The 20,184-nt window shown below is 33.8% G+C and overlaps 2 protein-coding genes across 3 annotated transcripts in view; one reads left to right on the top strand and one right to left on the bottom strand.

Annotated features, from left to right (window-relative positions):
* The window catches only part of LOC143255848 (calpain-9-like), a 79,903-nt gene that overhangs the window by 55,299 nt on the left and 4,420 nt on the right, over positions 1–20,184 (top strand). Inside the window, exons 6-16 of the mRNA XM_076512170.1 lie at positions 979–1,053; positions 3,857–4,020; positions 7,123–7,295; positions 7,696–7,856; positions 8,991–9,196; positions 11,527–11,599; positions 12,346–12,381; positions 14,687–14,744; positions 15,030–15,094; positions 15,780–15,848; positions 16,731–16,809. Coding sequence (XP_076368285.1) covers positions 979–1,053; positions 3,857–4,020; positions 7,123–7,295; positions 7,696–7,856; positions 8,991–9,196; positions 11,527–11,599; positions 12,346–12,381; positions 14,687–14,744; positions 15,030–15,094; positions 15,780–15,848; positions 16,731–16,809 — 1,159 coding nt within the window. The remainder of the gene's footprint in view (positions 1–978; positions 1,054–3,856; positions 4,021–7,122; positions 7,296–7,695; positions 7,857–8,990; positions 9,197–11,526; positions 11,600–12,345; positions 12,382–14,686; positions 14,745–15,029; positions 15,095–15,779; positions 15,849–16,730; positions 16,810–20,184) is intronic.
* LOC143255847 (toll-like receptor 4) overlaps positions 11,414–20,184 on the bottom strand; it is a 49,519-nt gene continuing 40,748 nt past the window's right edge. The window contains exons 3-4 of one of the 2 annotated variants that reach the window (XR_013030894.1): positions 15,291–15,450; positions 11,414–13,588 (exon numbers count right to left, since the gene is read on the bottom strand). The gene's annotated coding sequence lies outside the window, so the exon portion shown is untranslated. The remainder of the gene's footprint in view (positions 13,589–15,290; positions 15,451–20,184) is intronic. The other variant, XR_013030892.1, reaches the window with a different exon arrangement.

The raw sequence follows: 20,184 nt of genomic DNA, 5'->3' as shown, positions 1-20,184 counted from the left end.
ATTTTTGTAAATGAAATGAAGTTAATACATTTCTTTGAGTGCTTTTCTTGAAATATTATTAACAATATTTAAAAATCATATTTAAATGAAATAGAAACTCTATAACACGAGCGCTTTCGAAAGGTCTACCTGTCTATTTCACTTCTACCAAGACTTCTTGAACCTACGTGTTTATCTAAGATCATGAATGAAAACTATATTTGTCATTCTTACACTGGGATAATATTGAAGAAGTGAACAGTGCTTTTATTTTTCCAGTCTTGTGTAATTATTAAGTGTAATATCTTAAACTCTTAATAATAATTTAAGACCAATTAGTTATATTCAACTCAACAGATGTGATGCCAACTGTGAACTATCAGAAAACATGCTCATGGTTTGTTTTACTTCAAGCTGAAAACTGCTGTGAAAATTGACCAGTGTTACCGGTTATTAACAGTACAATCACATTACAGAAACATATCATTCTTGAAATTCAAATATTATTTTTGGACAAATGGAAGTTACTTTGTCATGAATTAAAATACCATACAGCTAGCTATTATGTTCAATGGTGTAATCGTTACGTCAGTACGTTACTCCGCCCCATTTTAAAACTAACTGACCTTGGTTAAACTTTGAGTGACAGTTATTTTATTTGTTTGTTGTTAACTGCAAAGCTTCACAATGGACCATATGTGCTGTGCCTATCACAATCCAGTTTTTAGTGCTATGAGCGTACAAACTTACTGCTGAGCCAATTGGATTGGGTTGGGAAACAAAGTCACAATTATAATATAATATTTGCTTTCTAAAATGATCTATGAAAGTAACCAGAATTTGGTCAGGTCTTTAAGAACGACACGTTGTTTAAAAACGGTCATTCAATATGAGTTATTATGGTTACCAAAATAAACAAAAATTCGACGTTCAGTAGTTATCTTCATTATGTAGAGAGCCTTAAATATTAACATTTTCAAATATAATTTTCTTCCACAGGATCATCAAAGCTCAATACGGCTTCGAAATGGACTATTTACTCATCATATGTATAGTATCACAACGATAGCAAAGGTATGTATGTCCAAATACATAAAACTAGATGTACAAAGAAATTAGCAGTATTCTTTAAAAGTGATACATAAATAATAGGTTTATTTAAAAGGATTCAATGACATACGTACAAACGAGAGTCACGATTTTCTCCTTGTAAATATTACATAAATTGTACAGATTATTTTAAAAATACAACACATACATGCAGACGTTTAATGTTAAATTAGCATGCTCAAAAGTTCTTAAAAAATTAGATGAATACAGGAGCTCTTCTATTGATGAATTTTTTTATTTAAGGAAAGGAGCTGTATATAGGAACGTTGTGAATTATAGTATAGGAATGTGTGACATGTCTGTTTGTTTGGCTATAAAAAACTCAGTGTGCAGATTTTGAACAGGCGTCAAAAACGCTATATTGCTAAGACAACCTGTGCAATTTTCAGAAGAACTAATTTTCTTGCAATTATAAAATAGTTAGACTCACTGACAACAGAAAATTCGATCAGGAAACAAGACGAGTAATATGTGTTTAATAACGTGACTGAGTTTTACATTGCGTGAGAAATAAACACATCGGACACAGTTGATAGTCTATGAAAACAGTTTTTATGAGAAATTAGACACAGTTGATAGTCTATGAAAACAGTTTTTATTTAGCTACAACAATAAAAAAAACAATGTGCATACGTGCACAGACAAGTGGATAGTTGTCTCTACTGAATCAATAAATAGCTTGTTAGCCTCCCCTCTCTCAAACTCAATTTCTGCCGAATTGGTCATGATGAAATTCAAATAGAAATGAGCCAAGAAAGCACGCCAAGATTCAGCAGATAAATTAAGTTTCTTTGTTCAGTGAACAGCATCAACTCATGACACTTGTTCTCTCTCACAACATTGTTCAGCTATAACATTTAAATAATGTCAACTTAGCCAGCAAAATCCTTTCAAACCAAGTGTCATAAGTTACTGCGATATCCTCTTTGGCAGGATAAACATTATATATTAACAAGAACAAGAAACAAAGCACACAGAACAAGGCAGTTTTAACTGCTTTCTCGACCACGTGTTTAGACTAAATCTGCATACAAGTTAAATATATGAAAAAGTTTAAACTTTATATAACACGGGTAGAAAACATACGGCATGTCTGTATATCACACTTTTAATCCCTACTCTGTTCTCCTTGTAAAGGACGACGTTAACTCGCTGTTGGTAGTGGTTTATAATATTAGGATAACATTCATAGTAGAGATGTACAAATAAATTATCATAAACATCAGGGTGTTTCATGTTACAATCACGTAAAGCTGCAATGCTTCACAATGAAGGCACCTAGAAATAAGTATTAGCAACATTAAAACGTCATGTCTGTTTATAAAAGAACGAAATACACGCAGTACATATTTTGTATTCGATAAATAAGCCATTAGTTTGAAGAAAATAATTATTTTCGAGGCGATAATGAAAGACTATACTATGCCACTTTGGCTGCACAGTTTGTGTAATTTACGACCACATATAAAATAATAAGTCGGTAAGTATATTGTACTCACAGTTGTATTTTAATTGCCAGTAGCATTTACTAGTTTATATAATCATACTTATTGATTAACAACGTATATTATTTGTTATCAGAAGCTGGCAAATCTTAATATAAATCATGACAATTGAACGTAGTACAAGAAAAGGTGTTGCATTTCGGACCTTGAGACTTTTACAGTAAACGAACGAAAAACACATCATTCAATAATCCACACAATAAACATCTTTCATCAAATTTTATAAAATAGGCATACGTTAAGCATGTTTGTTAATCGTAAAATAAACTTTAAACATATGAATACAAACAAGTCGTTCATGTAGGAATTGTTGACATACGCGATAAAGTCAATTAATTAGAACGTTAACAATTGTTTTAACTTCAAAATCATATTTTTCAGATTTCAGGTTCTGACAACTTATTTGCTCATATAGAGAGAGGACTAGAGCGACAATGTATTTGATACATATTTCTTCCGTTGTACATTTGGCTAGTTTTTCACACTGGTCATGAACATAAAACCTATCATACTACAAAACTTTCTGGGCCGCTGTGAAAGAAATACGTCTGTTGATAATACATACTTTATGATATTAAAATTCAGTTATTATTCTAACTCTCGATAATAATAAAAAATATTGTCGATGTTGTGAACTGCTGGAAGAACAAACGTGAGTAGGAAAGCATGAGAGCTGTAATAAATACTGGGAAGAAACGCTCATGACTGCAAACGAGGAAAATTTGTTTCAATAGAAGATTCTGTTGAACACATAAACCAAAACTAGGAATGATGTCACTCACTTTGATAGCTTTAGTTTATATAAATAGCCAGTCTATTATGTGTGTGTACAATGCAGGATTTCTTTTAATGGCAGCTTCCTTGAGCAGAAGTCAATAGCAGAACAGCTTCTTTCTATTAAACCTCTCGCTTGGAGCGCTGCGGTTAGCTCGATTGTATTTGTCAGATTGAACTGACCTCCATAGCGATATAAGTTCTTTGTAGGCGCATGAAGGTTGATGCATTTTTAACTCAGGCTTTTACCCATTCTGTTTTTTGAGTTAACGCAAATAAAATAAACAAACTAGTAATAGAAAATTAACAGTCTCTCATATATTTACGTTTTTACTCTTAATTAAAGAAGAAATCAGAAAGTAAAAATAACACTTAATTTAAAAATAAAGTTAATATTTTTACTTTAATATAAGTTTATTTTAACTCATGAAAAGGCTAAAGAAATAACTTTGTTAAAGTAATTCGACATTCTTTCGTTCCTAATAAAGCTGAAGACGCAAAACATAGAAATTCCCTTGGTTCTCCTGAGAAATGCGTGGGGGAAGGGAGAATGGAACGGAGCATGGAGCGACAGATCCTGGGAATGGGACAAGCTTCCTGAAAGAGATAAAGAAATGCTGAGCATGCGTGTACGTAATGATGGAGAATTCTGGTAAGACATAAACACAAACTTGATTTACAGAAATTATTTAAATTATTTCATGAATCGCTAATTTCTCAACAAATATTTAATTTTTAATAACAAGTCAATTACGATATACATTTTGAAGTAATTTAAACTGTGTTGTAACTTAATTTTTAATTTAATAACTTAAGCTATATTTTTAAAGGGAATTCGTAATCACGTGACCTTTAAAGATAGAAAGTTATGAATGGGGAACGCTACGATATAAATGCAATGATGATATCAATTGACTGATTCGATTCAGAGCCACACAGTTAGTTCAGTGTCAGAAAATGATGTTCATTTACTAGGTTAAACATAAGTCTTGCGGTTTATATTAAAACATTGTATTTGAAATCAGGCCTACATTGAGTTGCGTAGTTTATTAAATTTGGATCAACAAGGGAGTGTGCCCGCAACAAATATTATTGAAGTACATTAATTCGTTGTCGTTACGAGAATTGGACTTAACGTTGTTACTTTTACCAAATGATCCAAAAGAACCTGTCGAACGATAAAACACCTTATAACAATGACATTGTGTTAAATATTTAAAATTGAATAAAATTTGGAAATGTTTTTAACAAAGGACTTTTAATTCTAATAACAAGATCAGAGTTGTTTTCTTGACTTATCTTTACACTGACTTTGTGTTTGTTATTAAGGGGCCACCTGTGACCTGCCAATCATATGTATCTAAACCTAGTCGCGAGCAGTAGAAGTCTGCAACTGATGATATATATAGTGTTGCCTCTAAGACACATAGTCTGGTAATTTAAGTAAAACAAGCGAGAACTAGTTTGGCCCGGCATGGCCAGGTGGGTTAAGGCGTTCGACTCCTAGTCCGAGGGTTGTGGGTTCGAATCCCGGTCGCACCAAACATTCTCGCCCTTTCAGCCGTGGAGGCGTTATAATGTAACGGTCAATCCCACTATTCGTGGGTAAAAAGAGTAGCCCAAGAGTTGGCGGTGGGTGGTGATGACTAGCTGCCTTCCCACTAGTCTTACACTACTAAATTAGGGACGGCTAGCACAGATAGCCCTTGAGTAGCTTTGCGCGAAATTCAAAATAACAAATCAGAGCTAGTCATGTCTTATCTTTGTAAGATGGAGGATTTGTAAGGACAATAAAATACATATCATAGAAACATTATAAAGTAAAAACTAAATTATCCTTTACATTTTTTTTCCATACATGCATCTGCTCTAGGACTAAAGGCAACAACAGTCGTGCATATGCAGTCTGTGTCTGTCTGAATAATAAGTATTTATTTTATTTTATGGTCAGGGCGCTCGACTCACAGTCTGAGGGTCACGGATTCAAATCCTCGTACCACCAAACATGCTCGACCTTTCAACCGTGGGGGTGTTATAATATGATGGTCAATTCCAGTATATGTTGGTAAAAGAGTAGTTCAAGAGTTGGCAGTGAGTGGTGATGACTAGCTTCCTTTCCTCTAGTTTTATACCACTAAAGTAGGAACGGTTAGCGCAAGTAGCTCTTGTGTAGGTTTGCGCGAAATTCAAATGCAAACATATTGTATAAAATTTGCAAGAAAAGTTTGAAGCCTTGATAAATGTTAAAGGTTTCTTTTAATATACATGTGCTATTTAGAAACTGACTTCGAAATTTCAAGAAACTTTATAAAAGCTGCTGCTATAAATGCTGCGATAAAGTTGGTATGTTTAAAATTTCCACACAAAATTATACAGGCACTATCGGCATATAACTGTCCTTAATCATGAATTCATAGGCTAAAGAGAAGCCAGCTAGTCAACTACACCAACTGACAACTTTTGGGATACTCTTTTATGACCGAATAGTGGAATAAATTGAATTCACTCTTATAGCACTCCAACAGCTCTAAAGAGTATAGCGTTTTTCCGTTGTCGTTGTTGTTGCGGTGGCGTGACGCAAACCATAAATACTCAGACTCGTTTTGTTTGTTTGTTTGTTTTTGAATTTTGCACAAAGCTACTCGAGGGCTATCTGTGCTAGCCGTCTCTAATTTAGCAGTGTAAGACTAGAGGGAAGGCAGCTAGTCATCACCACTCATCGCCAACTCTTGGGCTACTCTTTTACCAACGAATAGTGGGATTGACCGTCACATTGTAACGCCCCCACGGCTGAAAGGGCGAGCATGTTTGGCGCGACGGGGATGCGAACCCGCGACCCTCAGATTACGAGTCGTACGCCTTAACACGCCATGTTGGACCCTACTCTGACTCACGCTTACCAATTGACCTCCATTAACATAAGCTGACAGTGTAGTTATATCATATACTGAATAAAGTAGGCCTAAAACTGAGCTTATTATAACATTCATTGAATAAAGTAGGCCTAAAATTGAGCTTATTATAACATTCATTAAAAATTGGGTAAAAATGGTAGCAAAGTTCTCTTCAGTCAAAGAAGTTGTATTAACTTATTAATCTTGATTATTTCTTTAGAGTTGAATTTTGTTTGTTTGTTTCCATTGATAACCTTTTACTCAAATATTATTATTACTATTCCAGTTTATTAAGTAAGGAATAAATAAAAATGACCTAAACATTTGATTTGGCACAAACCTGGATGAAAGTTTACCATGTATATTGATAATTGTTAATAACTTTGGTTTGTTTTGAATTTCAAGCAAAGCTACTCGAGGGTTATCTGCGCCAGCCGTCCCTAATTTAGTAGTGTAAGACTAAAGGGAAGGCAGCCTAATCATCACCACCCACAGCCAACTCTTGGGCTACTCTTTCACCAACGAATAGTGGGATTGACCGTAACATCATAGCGCCCCACGGCTGAAAGGGAGAGCATGTTTGGTGTGACGGGGATTCGAACTCGGAATTATTAATAGAAGAAAGTGTGAATTATAACAAATGAAATACGTTTAATGAAAAATATCTCAAGAATTGAATTATAAAGCACAATAAGTTGCCAAGATTTATATAATATTATATAATTACTGATTATTTATATAATATTGTATAATTACTGATTATTTATATAATTATTATTTATACAATATTATATATAATTACTGATTATTTTGAATGGTAGAATCAAGCAGTGACTTACTTTTCGCATTTTATATGATAGGATGTCGTTTGAAGATTTCCTTAATAACTTCACCCACCTAGACTTACTACACGTAGGACCAGACGACTGGATGCAAGAACCTTCTTTACACATTAAACGACCTTGGAGAGCAGTACTCGCCAGAAGGCGCTGGCGGTCTGGTTTTAACGCTGGAGGTGGACCTCAGTATAAGGGTAAGTTTTTCCATCATTTGCTTTTCAAAACGGATTGCTATATATTTTTTATGGTTGATTTCTACTATAAGTACTCAGGAAATAGTTATGCATATTTATTTATGAATTTCAAATATTGTAAGGAGTTGTAATTTTAAATTACTTTATATTCGTTCTATTATATATTACAAAACGCGTCACAATCTTAATGAAAATAATAACGTATTCTGTTATTTCAGGTATAACAATTTGTCAAGAAATTATTTACAATTTGTTCTTATTTGTTCTTATTTAAACTCTATTTTACAGAATAATTAAGACCCTTACCAAGGAACCAATAAGTTTTATTCAGCTTAATAGAAGTACACTACAATTAGCATTGACAAAATAAAATATTAAAATCAAGCTTATTTGTTCACAGAAACAACAGCCATGAATCCACAGTTTCACGTCAATATTCCAAAAAACGGTACAAATAAATGTCACGTGGTAGTATCTGTAACTCAATATTACACTCCGGGACACGTGACAGAAGATGGAAAGAGGATGCCTCCTTTGCCAATAGGTTTTGCAGTGTATGAGGTTAGTTTAATGAGTTGTAAATCATAATCATAAAATACAATGCAAAATCCTACAAATATATCTCTATTACGTTTTCACATATTTTTATTTCATTACCATTTTTGAAGACTTATCATGGCCAGGTGGCTAAAGCACTCGACTCGTAATCTGAGGGTCGCGGGTTGGAATCTCCGTCACACCAAACATGCTTACCCTTTCAGCCGTGGGAGTGTTATAATGTTTCGGTCAATCCCTATTCGTTGGTAAAAGAATAGTCCAAGAGTTGGCGGTGGGTAATGATGACTAGTTGCCTTCCCTCTGGTTTTACAGTGCTAAATAAGGGACGGTTAGCTCACATAGCCCTTGAACTTAAGCGATAACAAAAAAACAAAATCAAGCCAGCGAAATACATCTTATTTTTGTTCGAATTTAGTTAGAGAAAGTTTCGTAATTGGTTTTGCTACGTGATAGTTTCGAGATCATTACCGCCCTCTATAATTTCGCTCAATAGTTTTTTAGTTGCATCAAAATATTCTTCGTCAGTTCCTTACTTAAGACACTGTAACTTTTGCTTGTTTCTGAATTTCGCGCAAAGCTACACGAGAGCTAACAGAGCTAGCCATCCCTAATTTAGCAGTGTAAGACTAGTGGGACGGCAGCTAGTCATCTCCACTCACCGCCAACTCTTGGGCTACTCTTTTACCAACGAATAGTGGGAGTGACAGTCACAATTATAACGCACCCACGGCTGAAAGGGCGAGCATGTTTGATGTGATGGGAATTTAAACCCGCGACCCTCAGATTACCAATCGAGTGCCTTAACTACCTGGCCATACTGGGCCTATAGTATGTTTGGTGGGAGGGGGATTCGAACCTGCGACCCTCGGATTAGGAGTCGAACACTTTAACCCACCTGACCATGGCGGCCGAAATACTCTAACACATGATCCAATTATTCTAATTCCACGTATTTGTTTTTAGTGTGTGTGTTTTTTTAAATTATACTGCTGAAACACCTATATGTATAATCGATATATTTTTTTATATGTAATGCATATCTCAAAAACTTATGTAGAGGTAAAGAATGAAAATTCCCTATGGTTTATGCTACAAAGATAAAACTTAATATCAACACCATAATGTTTTCTTTCTCAGGTTCCACCTAATACGTCACGACTTACCACCCAATATGTTACTGCTCATCGTCCACTAGATGTCACTGCTCATTCTGTCTCCCGCGAAACTGTTACTTTTTTCACTCTGCCCCCTGGTGATTTTGTAATCGTGCCTTGTACAGAAGAACCAAATAATGAAACCAGGTTTCTGTTAAGAATACTGACTGACGAGCATAGTAACATATGGTAAGTGTTGAAAATAAATTTATTCTATTATTTTCTTCTCTAAATACCATTCTTTAGTTCCGTCTACTAAGCAACTTGTAAAGTTTGATATGTTATGATACTGTTTGTTTTTTATTGTTTTGTGCAAGGCTATATGAAAACCAGACAGATCGAAAATTGGGACGCAACCATCACTCTTATAAAGCACTTCTCGCTCGGAAGTGGAAAGCTAATTTTTATTCTATTTTTTGTGGCCACTGGGTCACGTTTGGCCTGTTATAATATTAGGTACAATAATGAATAGCAAATTAGGTGGGTGTGAAATAAGCGGTCGGGTGAGAGACTCCTCTCGTGTGCAGGTGTAGCCGTTCCTAATTTTGGATTACCGACTAAAGGGCAAGCTATTCAACAGTACCTGCTACCGCAATGATTTTGCCCGGTTTTGAAACAACGAGATTGGCTGTTACTCTTATAACGCACCATTAGATGAAAGTGTGGGTGGTCTTTAGTAGAATCTACGCGCAAACTTTCGACCTCACTTGTCCGGTTCCAGTGTTTTATGTCGAATATATACGAACCGTGGATTTAACAGGAACTGACAGCTTTGTGAAAGCTGGTTTTGTTTGACCTTCATCTCTATTCATATGACTATAAACTCAAAACATGATATAGAAAAAAAAAGCTTTATTAAAGGTTTCTTCCCTCAAGACTTTCTTTAAATTAAAATTTTTGGCATCTCTTCTGATCGTTTAATTTGTACATATTTCAGAAAGCTGTATCGTTTATCACTTGCAATAAAGTATTAATGATATAGTTAGCATTCTGAATAAGTATATTTTACACTTTTATTCAACATAATTAAAGTTTTATTTTGGTATCCAACTTTTAAAAAATGTTTGACTAAAGTCGACAAAATCATTCCTCAAAGACTCAAGTCTTCTTCCATTGGGAAGTAAAAGAAGTATTCCATCCTGAAACAATGCAGGGTGGTTACCTAGTTATATATCTGTACACAAGAGGGCGACACCTTGGCCTTAGTTCGCTAAAGGTCATCATTGAATGTTTATAAAAATCAAATAATGATCACTTATGTAATTAAAAATAATTATTGCTGTTGTCACTTTTGATCAATTGTTTTGCAATTACAAAACAAGCATTAACATTAATTGATCGTATTTGACTACAGACTTTTGCATAGTTTGAAATAATGTAGGTACCATTTATAAAAAGTTCTTTCATGCGCATAATTGTGTGTAAGCTTCTGAAAGAGAACAGTTTAAACCTTTTATTAAGTAACATTTGATTTGAATCTCAAGCCTTCAATTTTAGGGTGTAAGTAATTTATCTTACCATAAACTAAAACTTGTTGTTGTTTTGGTTTTGGTTGTTGTTAAGTGCAAAGATACACAATAGACTATCTGTGCTACTCAAACTAAGGGCACCTAAGCCCAGTTTTTAGTCATACGCTTGCAGGCTTACTACTGAACTGCTGGGGGTGCGCTAGTTTCTACCACAGAAAACATATAAATGTAAGATCAGTCTTTGGATCATTTAAAACAGTGGTGCACAATCTGAACCCATCTATAGATCAACGTAAGCTCCCTTCTCACTAGGTCCAATAAAAATATCACAACAACATGTGTGGTTTGCAAGAAATAATTCTGTACGTAAGTGATAATTTAAGGGTAGGACCAGGAACAAGATCCTAGATAAATAAAGCATGATATTATTTTTCTACACTTTATAAAATGGTCAGTAGAAAGAAAGTGGAAGTCTGTTCCAACATTGCAACTTCAATATGTTTTATGTATAGCTAATTTTTATTCAAACGTATTTTTTGGCTTGAAACTGGTAAAGATGGCTTGCGGTTCTTTTGAGGGGCGCACATATGGCCCGGAGATAATCTTAAATTGCTCACCACTGGTTTAAAGCAAAAACATTAACAGATAAGCAGTTATATTTAATAACGTTATAAAGATTTTAATAATAAAAACATCAACAGAAGAGCAATTATATTTAATAATGTTATAAACATTTTAATAAAAAACATTAACAGAAGAACAATTATATTTAATAATGTTATAAACATTTTAATAAAAACATTAACAGAAGAACAATTATATTTATTAATGTTATAAACATTTTAATAAAAACATTAACAAAAGAACAATTATATTTAATAACGTTATAAACATTTTAATAACCTTCTCATACATGTGTTAACAGTGAATTACCTCTACGGTTAAATGTTTCAGTTTTAAGAGTTGTTTAACCATCTGATTGACATTTGAGAAACATTGAGTCTGAGGTTATAAATCTATAAATTGTTCATTATTTTGTTCTCTTTCCAGGGAGGTGAACGATGATAACCTTCTATACAAGGACTTAACGTTTAACAAACCTGGTGAACTAATATCAACCCAGGTAAATTATGCAAAGATATGTTATCAAAACTTGAAGTACTTGTAACGTTAAACAACATGGGTTTACCCGAGGGTTAATGGGTATGCCACATGTAATCCAACTTAAAAAGAACAAGCTAATTAATGGTGTTAATGTGTTAAGGGATCTAAACACTATGTATTTAAGCATTTTGTTGTTGTTTCGTCTTTCAGTGCTAAAATCAATACCTGATTTAAAAACAGCAACAGAAGTTTTTGTTTCCGGAACTATACAACCTAGGAAGTAAAATGAGCTTATTTATGATGTTTTTGTGACCGAAGTATTGAACTGATTATTTATGATGTTTTTGTGACCGAAGTATTGAACTGATTATTTATGATGTTTTTGTGACCGAAGTATTGAACTGATTATTTATGATGTTTTTGTGGCCATGCCGGTCCCTGTACGTATTTAAAAACATTTACAAAAGTGATCGCTGGCGAAAATACATGAAATTAGATGCACGTATTTAGTTCTCAAGGAGTTCGTTTGTCTCATAAAAACGTAGAAAATTGACGTAGCAGCAGTGAAGAAAGTAATGTGTTTCACACTACCGTTGTGCTAATTTAAACATTCGTTAAGTATAACACAATCACTAGCTAGGCACAGTTTAAGCCTTTTTACTTTAATAAAATCTTTAGTGTTTCAATGATTTGTGTTACATGATATTGAATGAAAATTATTTCTGTTTTATTCAATATATTTAAGCCACTTTTTCTTCTTTCCAGAATGGCTATAACGTAGTGGCTAAGATTTTGCATAAGGTAAGGAAAATATTTGGCTTATATGCATTTCTCTTATTGTTGAAAATATGAATATAGTTTTTTGTTTTTCATCATAGGAAACATAAAATACGATGCATACAAATCTAATTAATTTATTATAATCAGTTTCTCCCTTTATTTCTTTATATATAATTAAATCATATTGATTTTTAAATGAATTATAGCACAGCGAGTCTAATTTTGTACTCATGTTAACACACAGTTTTATAGATGTATGAAGATCCTAACATATTTAAACCTTGTTCATTATTTACTTTAAGGTCGTATATTCACTTGTTTTGTTTAAAATAAGTTTTATAAAACAAAACAAATAAGATTTGTGATTTCAATGAAACTGTTAGAGACATAGTATAAGTGTTTAACTTAACTTTATCGGAAATAAAGGAGAAAAGGAGTGCTAAGAAAGGAAGATAAATTATATTTCTCGTATGCTGATTACGAGTAAACCGTGAATTACGAATGACTGTGTTCATCTTTGATAAACGATGTTTCCTGTTATGTGAAAAACTTCAAACTCCACACTGTTTAGTCTTTTGCTTCTAAAACCTCGTGATTTTTTTAATATCCCCAATGGTTTATTTGTTGGTTGGTTGAATTTCAGCAAATCAACTCCAGAACTATCTGCGCTAGCCGTCCTTATTTGTAGACTTGAGGGAAAGAAGCTAGTGAACACCACCAACTCTTGGGATACACCTTTACCAAGAATAAGTGGGTTTGACCATCACATTATAACGTCTTCATAGTTGAAAGGGCGAACATGTTTGATGACGAGATTCGAACCATTTACTTGTAGAACAGTTAAGAAAAGCGATGTTCTTAAAACAGCTCTACCCAAATTATCCCATATTAACACATGATGTTTTTACAGAACTGATTAAGCGAAGTTCACGGGATGAGGTACATAATACACTGTACTATTACAAGAAGCGACGTCTGGTTGCCCACATCCTCAACACAATTCGTGTAGATTTGTTTGGTCTAATCCGATATGGTTGAGCTACAATAAATAAAATTTCTCGTCTTTCTCAACGTTCCTGATGATTTCAAATACAAGTGTAAATATTTATGCAAAAGTCAGTTGAAACTTTCATTTAATGAGACAGCGGTAAGTCTTCGGATTTACAACGCTAAAATCAGGGTCTCGATCTTCCTTAGTGGAGACAGCAGATAACCCGATATGGCTTTGCTATAAAAAAACACAAACACACATAATGAGTAAAAATAATTTATTGATACGTTATTTTATCTGTACCATTTTGTTTCTCAGTTACTTTTTTATTTCAATAAATATTAAAAGAATAAACGGTTTCCTTAAACAGCTAGAATAATATTCAAGAAGGGCCCGGCATGGCCAAGCGTGTTAAGGCGTTCGACTCGTAATCCGAGAGTCGCGGGTTCGAATCCTGGTCGCACCTAAACATGCTCGCCCTTTCAGACGTGGGGGAATTATAATGTTACAGTCAATCCCACTATTCGTTGGTAAAAGAGTAGCCCATGAGTTGGCGATGGGTGGTGATGATTAGCTGCCTTTCCTCTAGTCTTACACTGCTAAATTAGGGACGGCTAGCGCAGATAGCCCTCGTGTAGCTTTGCGCGAAATTCAAAAACTGCAAACAATATTCAAGAAGCACAATTCCACTCCACTATTTTTTTATTTTTACTTTTGCAGTAAACAACTTACAATATATAAAATTTCTCACTCTCAGAAATTATGAGTTTAAAGTTCAAGATTCTCTTATCATCTCATTTTGTTCTCGAGTTTGAGTATTTATAAAATCTCTATTCGTTATCATTATAATAAAATTTGTTGACCTTTATATTTGACCCACACTTACCAAAAATTAACTAAGAGGTCGTTAGGAGACACTTTTGTGTATCAAATTTGATCTAATTCAAATAAATGCTTTTAGAAAATAGTGCTTTACAGAGACAGAAGTGAAACAATACCTCCGCCTTCGGAGCATTGATTTTAAGTGTTAAAACAATAGAGTTGCGCATTATAACCCACCAAACGTGCTTAATCGCATTTTCCAAAAGTGGAAATTCAGTGTCTGATAACTAACGTGATAATACAAGTAAATTAAACATAATTTACATACTTTAAACTTGTCGAAATCAGTTGATCATGCGCACCTGAATAAAGGCATGTCGGGTTACTTCAGTTGTATTTAATAACTACTTTTATTACTCATAATTTATGACGTTTTCTCCTCAGGTAAAAACAGATAACTAAATAATGATTAATATAAAAAAAAGTAATGACTTTTGTGATTTCCGCCTTTAGTTACCATCAGAAATTGATGCCATGACTCTACTGAAGATTTTAAAGGCCTGTTGGAGGCGTAAGTAGTTATTTCAATCTGAAGATAATAATAAAAATATGTTAACCGCGTTTTGCCATACGTTAAAAGTTACCCGTTTCTAATTAAGACATACGTCATTGAGACAAAAGAAATAAATTCTAAAATGTAGCTTTAAAAACACGAAGTTGGTGAGTTTGAGACTCTACAGTAATTAATATATTCAATAATAATTAAAGTATTCCACAGTAATTATTACTCTATTGGTAATGGTTGTGTTCATTACTTTCAAACTTATTTATACGCCAATTTTTCCTCACGTTTCAGCTTTACAGGTCCTAGCAGAGAAGCCTACAGTGGAATTATGCCGTCATTTGGTCATGCTTAGAGACGTATCTTTTTGATAGTTTTATCATGTTTGTAAACAAATATATTTTCAAGTTTTGAACATCTATAACACGTTTTATAATATACTTAGAAGCAGTTTGTCCTTTTAACCTTATTTTTGACATTAATTACATTATACATAAAATTGCTTACAGGATGTAATAGGATATTTGAACTAATAAAAAGCGATCTAAAACCTACCTGAAATTAGTCTAGTTTAGTGCTGGAACGATCTATGACTGGGACAGTAATGGCGTTCTAATAAAGATTTTCTAAGTGCTGTTTTGGCGTTATTATTATTATTGATCTTCAAACAATGAAAATGAGTGGATACTCCAAACGCTGCTGATAGATGACAGCACTATCGAATAGTTAAGAAAACATAAATATATAGTGTAATAAAAGTATGCAACTATTAGTAGTATTTAAATATCATTCTTCAATTAAATTGATAGCTAAAATGTTTGGTATTCACTAAGAGGATGCTATGGTGAAAAAGGTAACAATAACTCATGGAGGTTTATACTTACACTTTTATAAACGAAAGAGTGTTGGAGGTTATTACCAGTTCTCAGTTGGCAATGATGTTTTTCAAACATTAACTTCATAAAAACTGTACGAGAAAAATCACTATTAAGTTGATAAATAAATAGTAAGATAGACAAGCATATCTTCTTTAACAGCCACCAGCCTATGATAAGTGGGAAAATCACGTGTAAAGACGTAACAGGTCTTCTGTACACGCTTCAGTTTTGGCGGGTAAGACACTTTTTAATTCTGGCTTTCAGTTTTGTGTAACTATGATTTTTTACTAAATAAATTAAACCATATAAGCCGGAGTTTAAGATATATGCTTACTTATATAGACATTTATATGTACGTATTTGAAGAGCAGAAGTTGTTTGTTTTTTCTTCAAAGTTTACAGTTAAACTTAAAGTTAAAAAAACTCTTAGCTCTTTCGTATAACAACTTAGCTAAATTTAGTTTTGTATGAATTTCAGTCATTACTAAAAACAGCTATGGAGGAAAAAACTTAACCCATTTATTTTGTTTATGAATTTCACGCAAAGCTACACGAGGGCTATCTGCGCTAGCAGTCCCTAATTTAGCAACTAGTCATCACTACCCACCGCCAACTCTTGGGTTACTCTTTTACAAACGAATAGTTGGAAGGGTAAGCATGTTTGGTGTGGCGGAAGTTCGAACCCGTGATCCTCAGATTACCAATCGAGCTCTTTAACCATCTGGCTATGCAGAGCCGGTTATTTTGTTAACATCTGCGTACTTTTATAAGTTTCCCAGCGTTTCGAACCATTTTATAACAGTTTTGGATTTGTTTCGTGTGTTATGAGGCACAAAGTTGCACGATGGGCTAACTGTACTGTGTTCTACCATGGGAATTGATACCTGAATTTTAACATTATAGCCCCTCAGAAGTACCAAAGAGCCACCGAAAGGGGATGGGGCATTAGTTTTAGTATTCTCAAACTGTTTCGTTGATTTATTTATTATCAGCTACACTAAGTATGTTCGCTATTTAGAGCAACCACTTTTGGTGTAAAACGGTTTCAGAAAGAATCAACTCGAAAAATAGTATAAGACTACAATGTTAAAATCTAAAAATTTTCTTCCTGCCACAGAATGTTTTTCTAAAGCATGAACAACTGAATCGTGGACGAACGAGCAGTTTCAACTTCAGGTCGCTGTTATGGGAGGCAGGTAAGAATTTTTATTTCTATCTACGTAACACTTAAAAGCCAGCTTAAATTAGGAACTGTTCTGAGAACTAACAGACAGTTTTGCATAATAAACACGTTTGAATGTTTAATTAACAATATTTCGGTTCATATGAAGACGTCATCATCAAGTCACGTTCGTTAACAAAAGAAATATAGTCAATTGTAACAGAAGATAACCTGATTATGATCTGCTCCGATAAGTCGAAGCGTCGTTATTTAAACACCTGGTAAATGAGAAAATAATTCTTTGTTTAATCATTTAGCACATGTATATGAATTTTTTATTCAATTCACAATTTCACACTACTTTGCCCCCTCGTGGAGAAATTTCTGTGCATGTCCATAAGCATGTTCTTTCTCTGTAAGATCCTCATTTTACTCCAAATGGCCTCTTATATTGATATTACTTTAAACGTTGTGTTCATTTTTTTAAAGGTAAAAGAAGTAATGTACCAATAGATAAACGTAGGGTTTCACAAGTTCGTTAACGAAACTTGTTTTTCCATTATTACACATGAAAACTAATTTACCTCTATTTTTCAGAACTACACTTTCATTATCTTATGTTCTATAAAGCATAACGTGTGTGGCCGAGTTTGTGTTCAATGAAACCAAGATTATTGTAGAAGATAGATGAATTTTATATAGTTAAAAATAAACGATAATTACTTTTTTTGGTACACTTGAAAACGATACAATGTGGTATTTTAAACTGATATAGTAGAAGAAACTGAAATATTGTCGGTAAAATATCCCCCGCAAGGATTCCTAATAAAGACGTGAATTGTAAAAGTTATTGTGTCTTCCTTGTTACTTGAATTTGTATTTTGTTTCCAAAATGATGACTGCAGGAAATCTGCAATAACTTTTCTGTTGCACTAAGATCAAGTTTTATTGTGATTACATATATTTAAAAACTCGTTTTACAGTATTGCATAAGGAAACAAAAAGTAACGCAAGATAGTGACTAGTCAGTTTCGTGTCAAAATAAACTGGTTAGATGTTTTTGTTAGTTTAATTTAACGAAAGGCTACTCGAAGGATATCTGCGTCAGCCTTTCTTAATTTTGTAGTGATAGACCAGTAAGAAGGTATCACGCGCCTTCAGCTCTTGGGCCACCCTTTACCAACGAATAGTAGAGTCAACCAAAACAGTATAACACCTTCACGATTGAAAGGACCTGAACGATATTTGGTTACCGGTTTTCAATTCTTCGAACTTCAAATTGTAAGTCGAGTTCCGAAGTAATCAGTCCAGACCAGCACCCCCCTCTCCCCAGATTTTCCTTTTTTCTTATGCTCGTATAATTTCCCTTCTACATTACAACTACAAACATGTGTTCATTTTAAAGTATTTATACAATGTGGAAAGTATTTCATAAATGACAATTACAGATACTCTTTTTTTCGTAATTACACATATTACTATCGCTTGTTTTTTTTTGGGGGGGGATGGATTTCGTGCAAAACTACATAAGGGCTAGCTGCACTAGCCTTCTCTAATTTAACAATGTGAGACTAGAGGGAAGGCAGTTAGTCGTCACCATCTACCGCCAATTCTTGGGTTACTATTTTACCAATGAATAGTGTTATTAACCGTAACTTTATAATTCCCTCCGCCCCAATGGTTAAAATGGCGAGCATGTTTGACGTGGCAGGGATTTGAATCCGCGATGCTCAAATTACAAGTCGATCGCCCTAACCACTTGGCCATACCAGACCCCGTATTATCATTCATAGTCGGTGAATCTTCAGTTATGTGTATAGTGAAAAACATAACTAACTACTAATATGTAAATTTGGAAACTACGATTGCGTATAGGGTGATTGTGAAATCAGAGACAAAGTGCATTTCGGAACGCGCAATTTACGAATGAAAAATTTTGCATAAATGTAGAGTTCCTGAGTTATGCATCCCATTGGTTTCTGGGTTAGACGCTAGGAACGCCACTATAGCTACCACAAGGGGCAAGTGTCATTATTACCGAACTACAGTGATCTTTTATGCATTTATACGAATTATTTCGTCCGTGTTTTATACGGTTCATCCAAAATGCTGTTTCGAGTAACCAGTTTTTGGGAGGCTTAGCGGAGAATTTGAAGGCTTAGAACGTTAAAAACCAAGCTTTGATACCCGCAGTTGACATGCAAGAGATAAACCAGTGTATCTTTGTGCTTAATAACAAACAAATCAAGTAACCAAACGCACTTTTAGGTTAGCTTAGTTTTATCGCGAAATTACTCAGTGGACCAACCGAGCTCTCTCCATTGGTGGGACCAGATACATTACATTTTAACGTTGAATGTCTGTAAACTTATAGCTGATCCACTGAGGGGGGGAGGACAATCTAAGTTACATCATATAATACTTTGAAATTAGCTCTTCCTACTCTCTTTGTGTATTAAAAATTAAACCAAATAATCAGTCCTGTAAAACAACAGATATCTATACCATGCTAATTCTATAACTTATGTTCACATTCCAATGAACATATTTCTTTATTTATAGCTCAGTGTGTAACATGGTGCATATTACTAATATACTATCGAGTAGTTAAAAATGTTCAAAATCTCTAGTTTGAAAGTTAGAATAAATAGTTTTTTTTGCAAGTTGTTCATTGGAGTTTTATTACCAGACAAATAGTTTTTTCAGTACGTTTAAAAACCCAGTTAAGAAAAAACCGACATCTCTGATCGTCGCACCAAATTTTGAAATATTATGTTCCAGAAGGTTTTGATTGGTAGAAATAAACTACTTGACTCTATTGTTCAGAATAGAATTTTTTTTCATATTTGAAACTCATGAAGTATGAAAAAAAGGTACAGCTGTATATAGCAGTAATGGTTTTAGAGGTTTCATCGTTTCCATCTTCCCCAGAATCAATATCATACAATTTGCTATCTAATTCTATTTTGACCTATCAGATCACTTGTCTTTCTTGTAATCTAATTCTATTTTGACCAATCAGATCACTTGTCTTTCTTGTAATCTGATTATATTTTGACCAATCAGATCACTTGTCTTTCTTCTTACTCTTCTTTCTACACAGCTAGCATCATTTCTTATCTTCCACCTAACATGATTTGCTTTATTCGAGCATTAATTTAAAGGTAAACAACATCTACAAACACCACAGGTGAAGCAGTCACATTTCTTTTTAAGTTTATGTTCCTGGTCAGTCATTTTACAGATTTCACTTATGAGTATATTTTTTCAGTCAAAAGAAGGAGTTTTTTTTAGATTATGTTATTGGATTACAGTCACGTGATCTGGCGCCTCTAATCAGTTATTCGGCTCTGACGTTTTTTGTTTTTTTCTAAATTTGGGTCTTTGGGTCAGTTTTTCGTGACCAGAG

The sequence above is a fragment of the Tachypleus tridentatus genome, chromosome 7, assembly GCF_004210375.1.
Source record: "Tachypleus tridentatus isolate NWPU-2018 chromosome 7, ASM421037v1, whole genome shotgun sequence".
In the NCBI taxonomy this organism is placed as follows: domain Eukaryota; kingdom Metazoa; phylum Arthropoda; class Merostomata; order Xiphosura; family Limulidae; genus Tachypleus; species Tachypleus tridentatus.
This window is presented reverse-complemented; position numbering and strand designations above follow the sequence as displayed.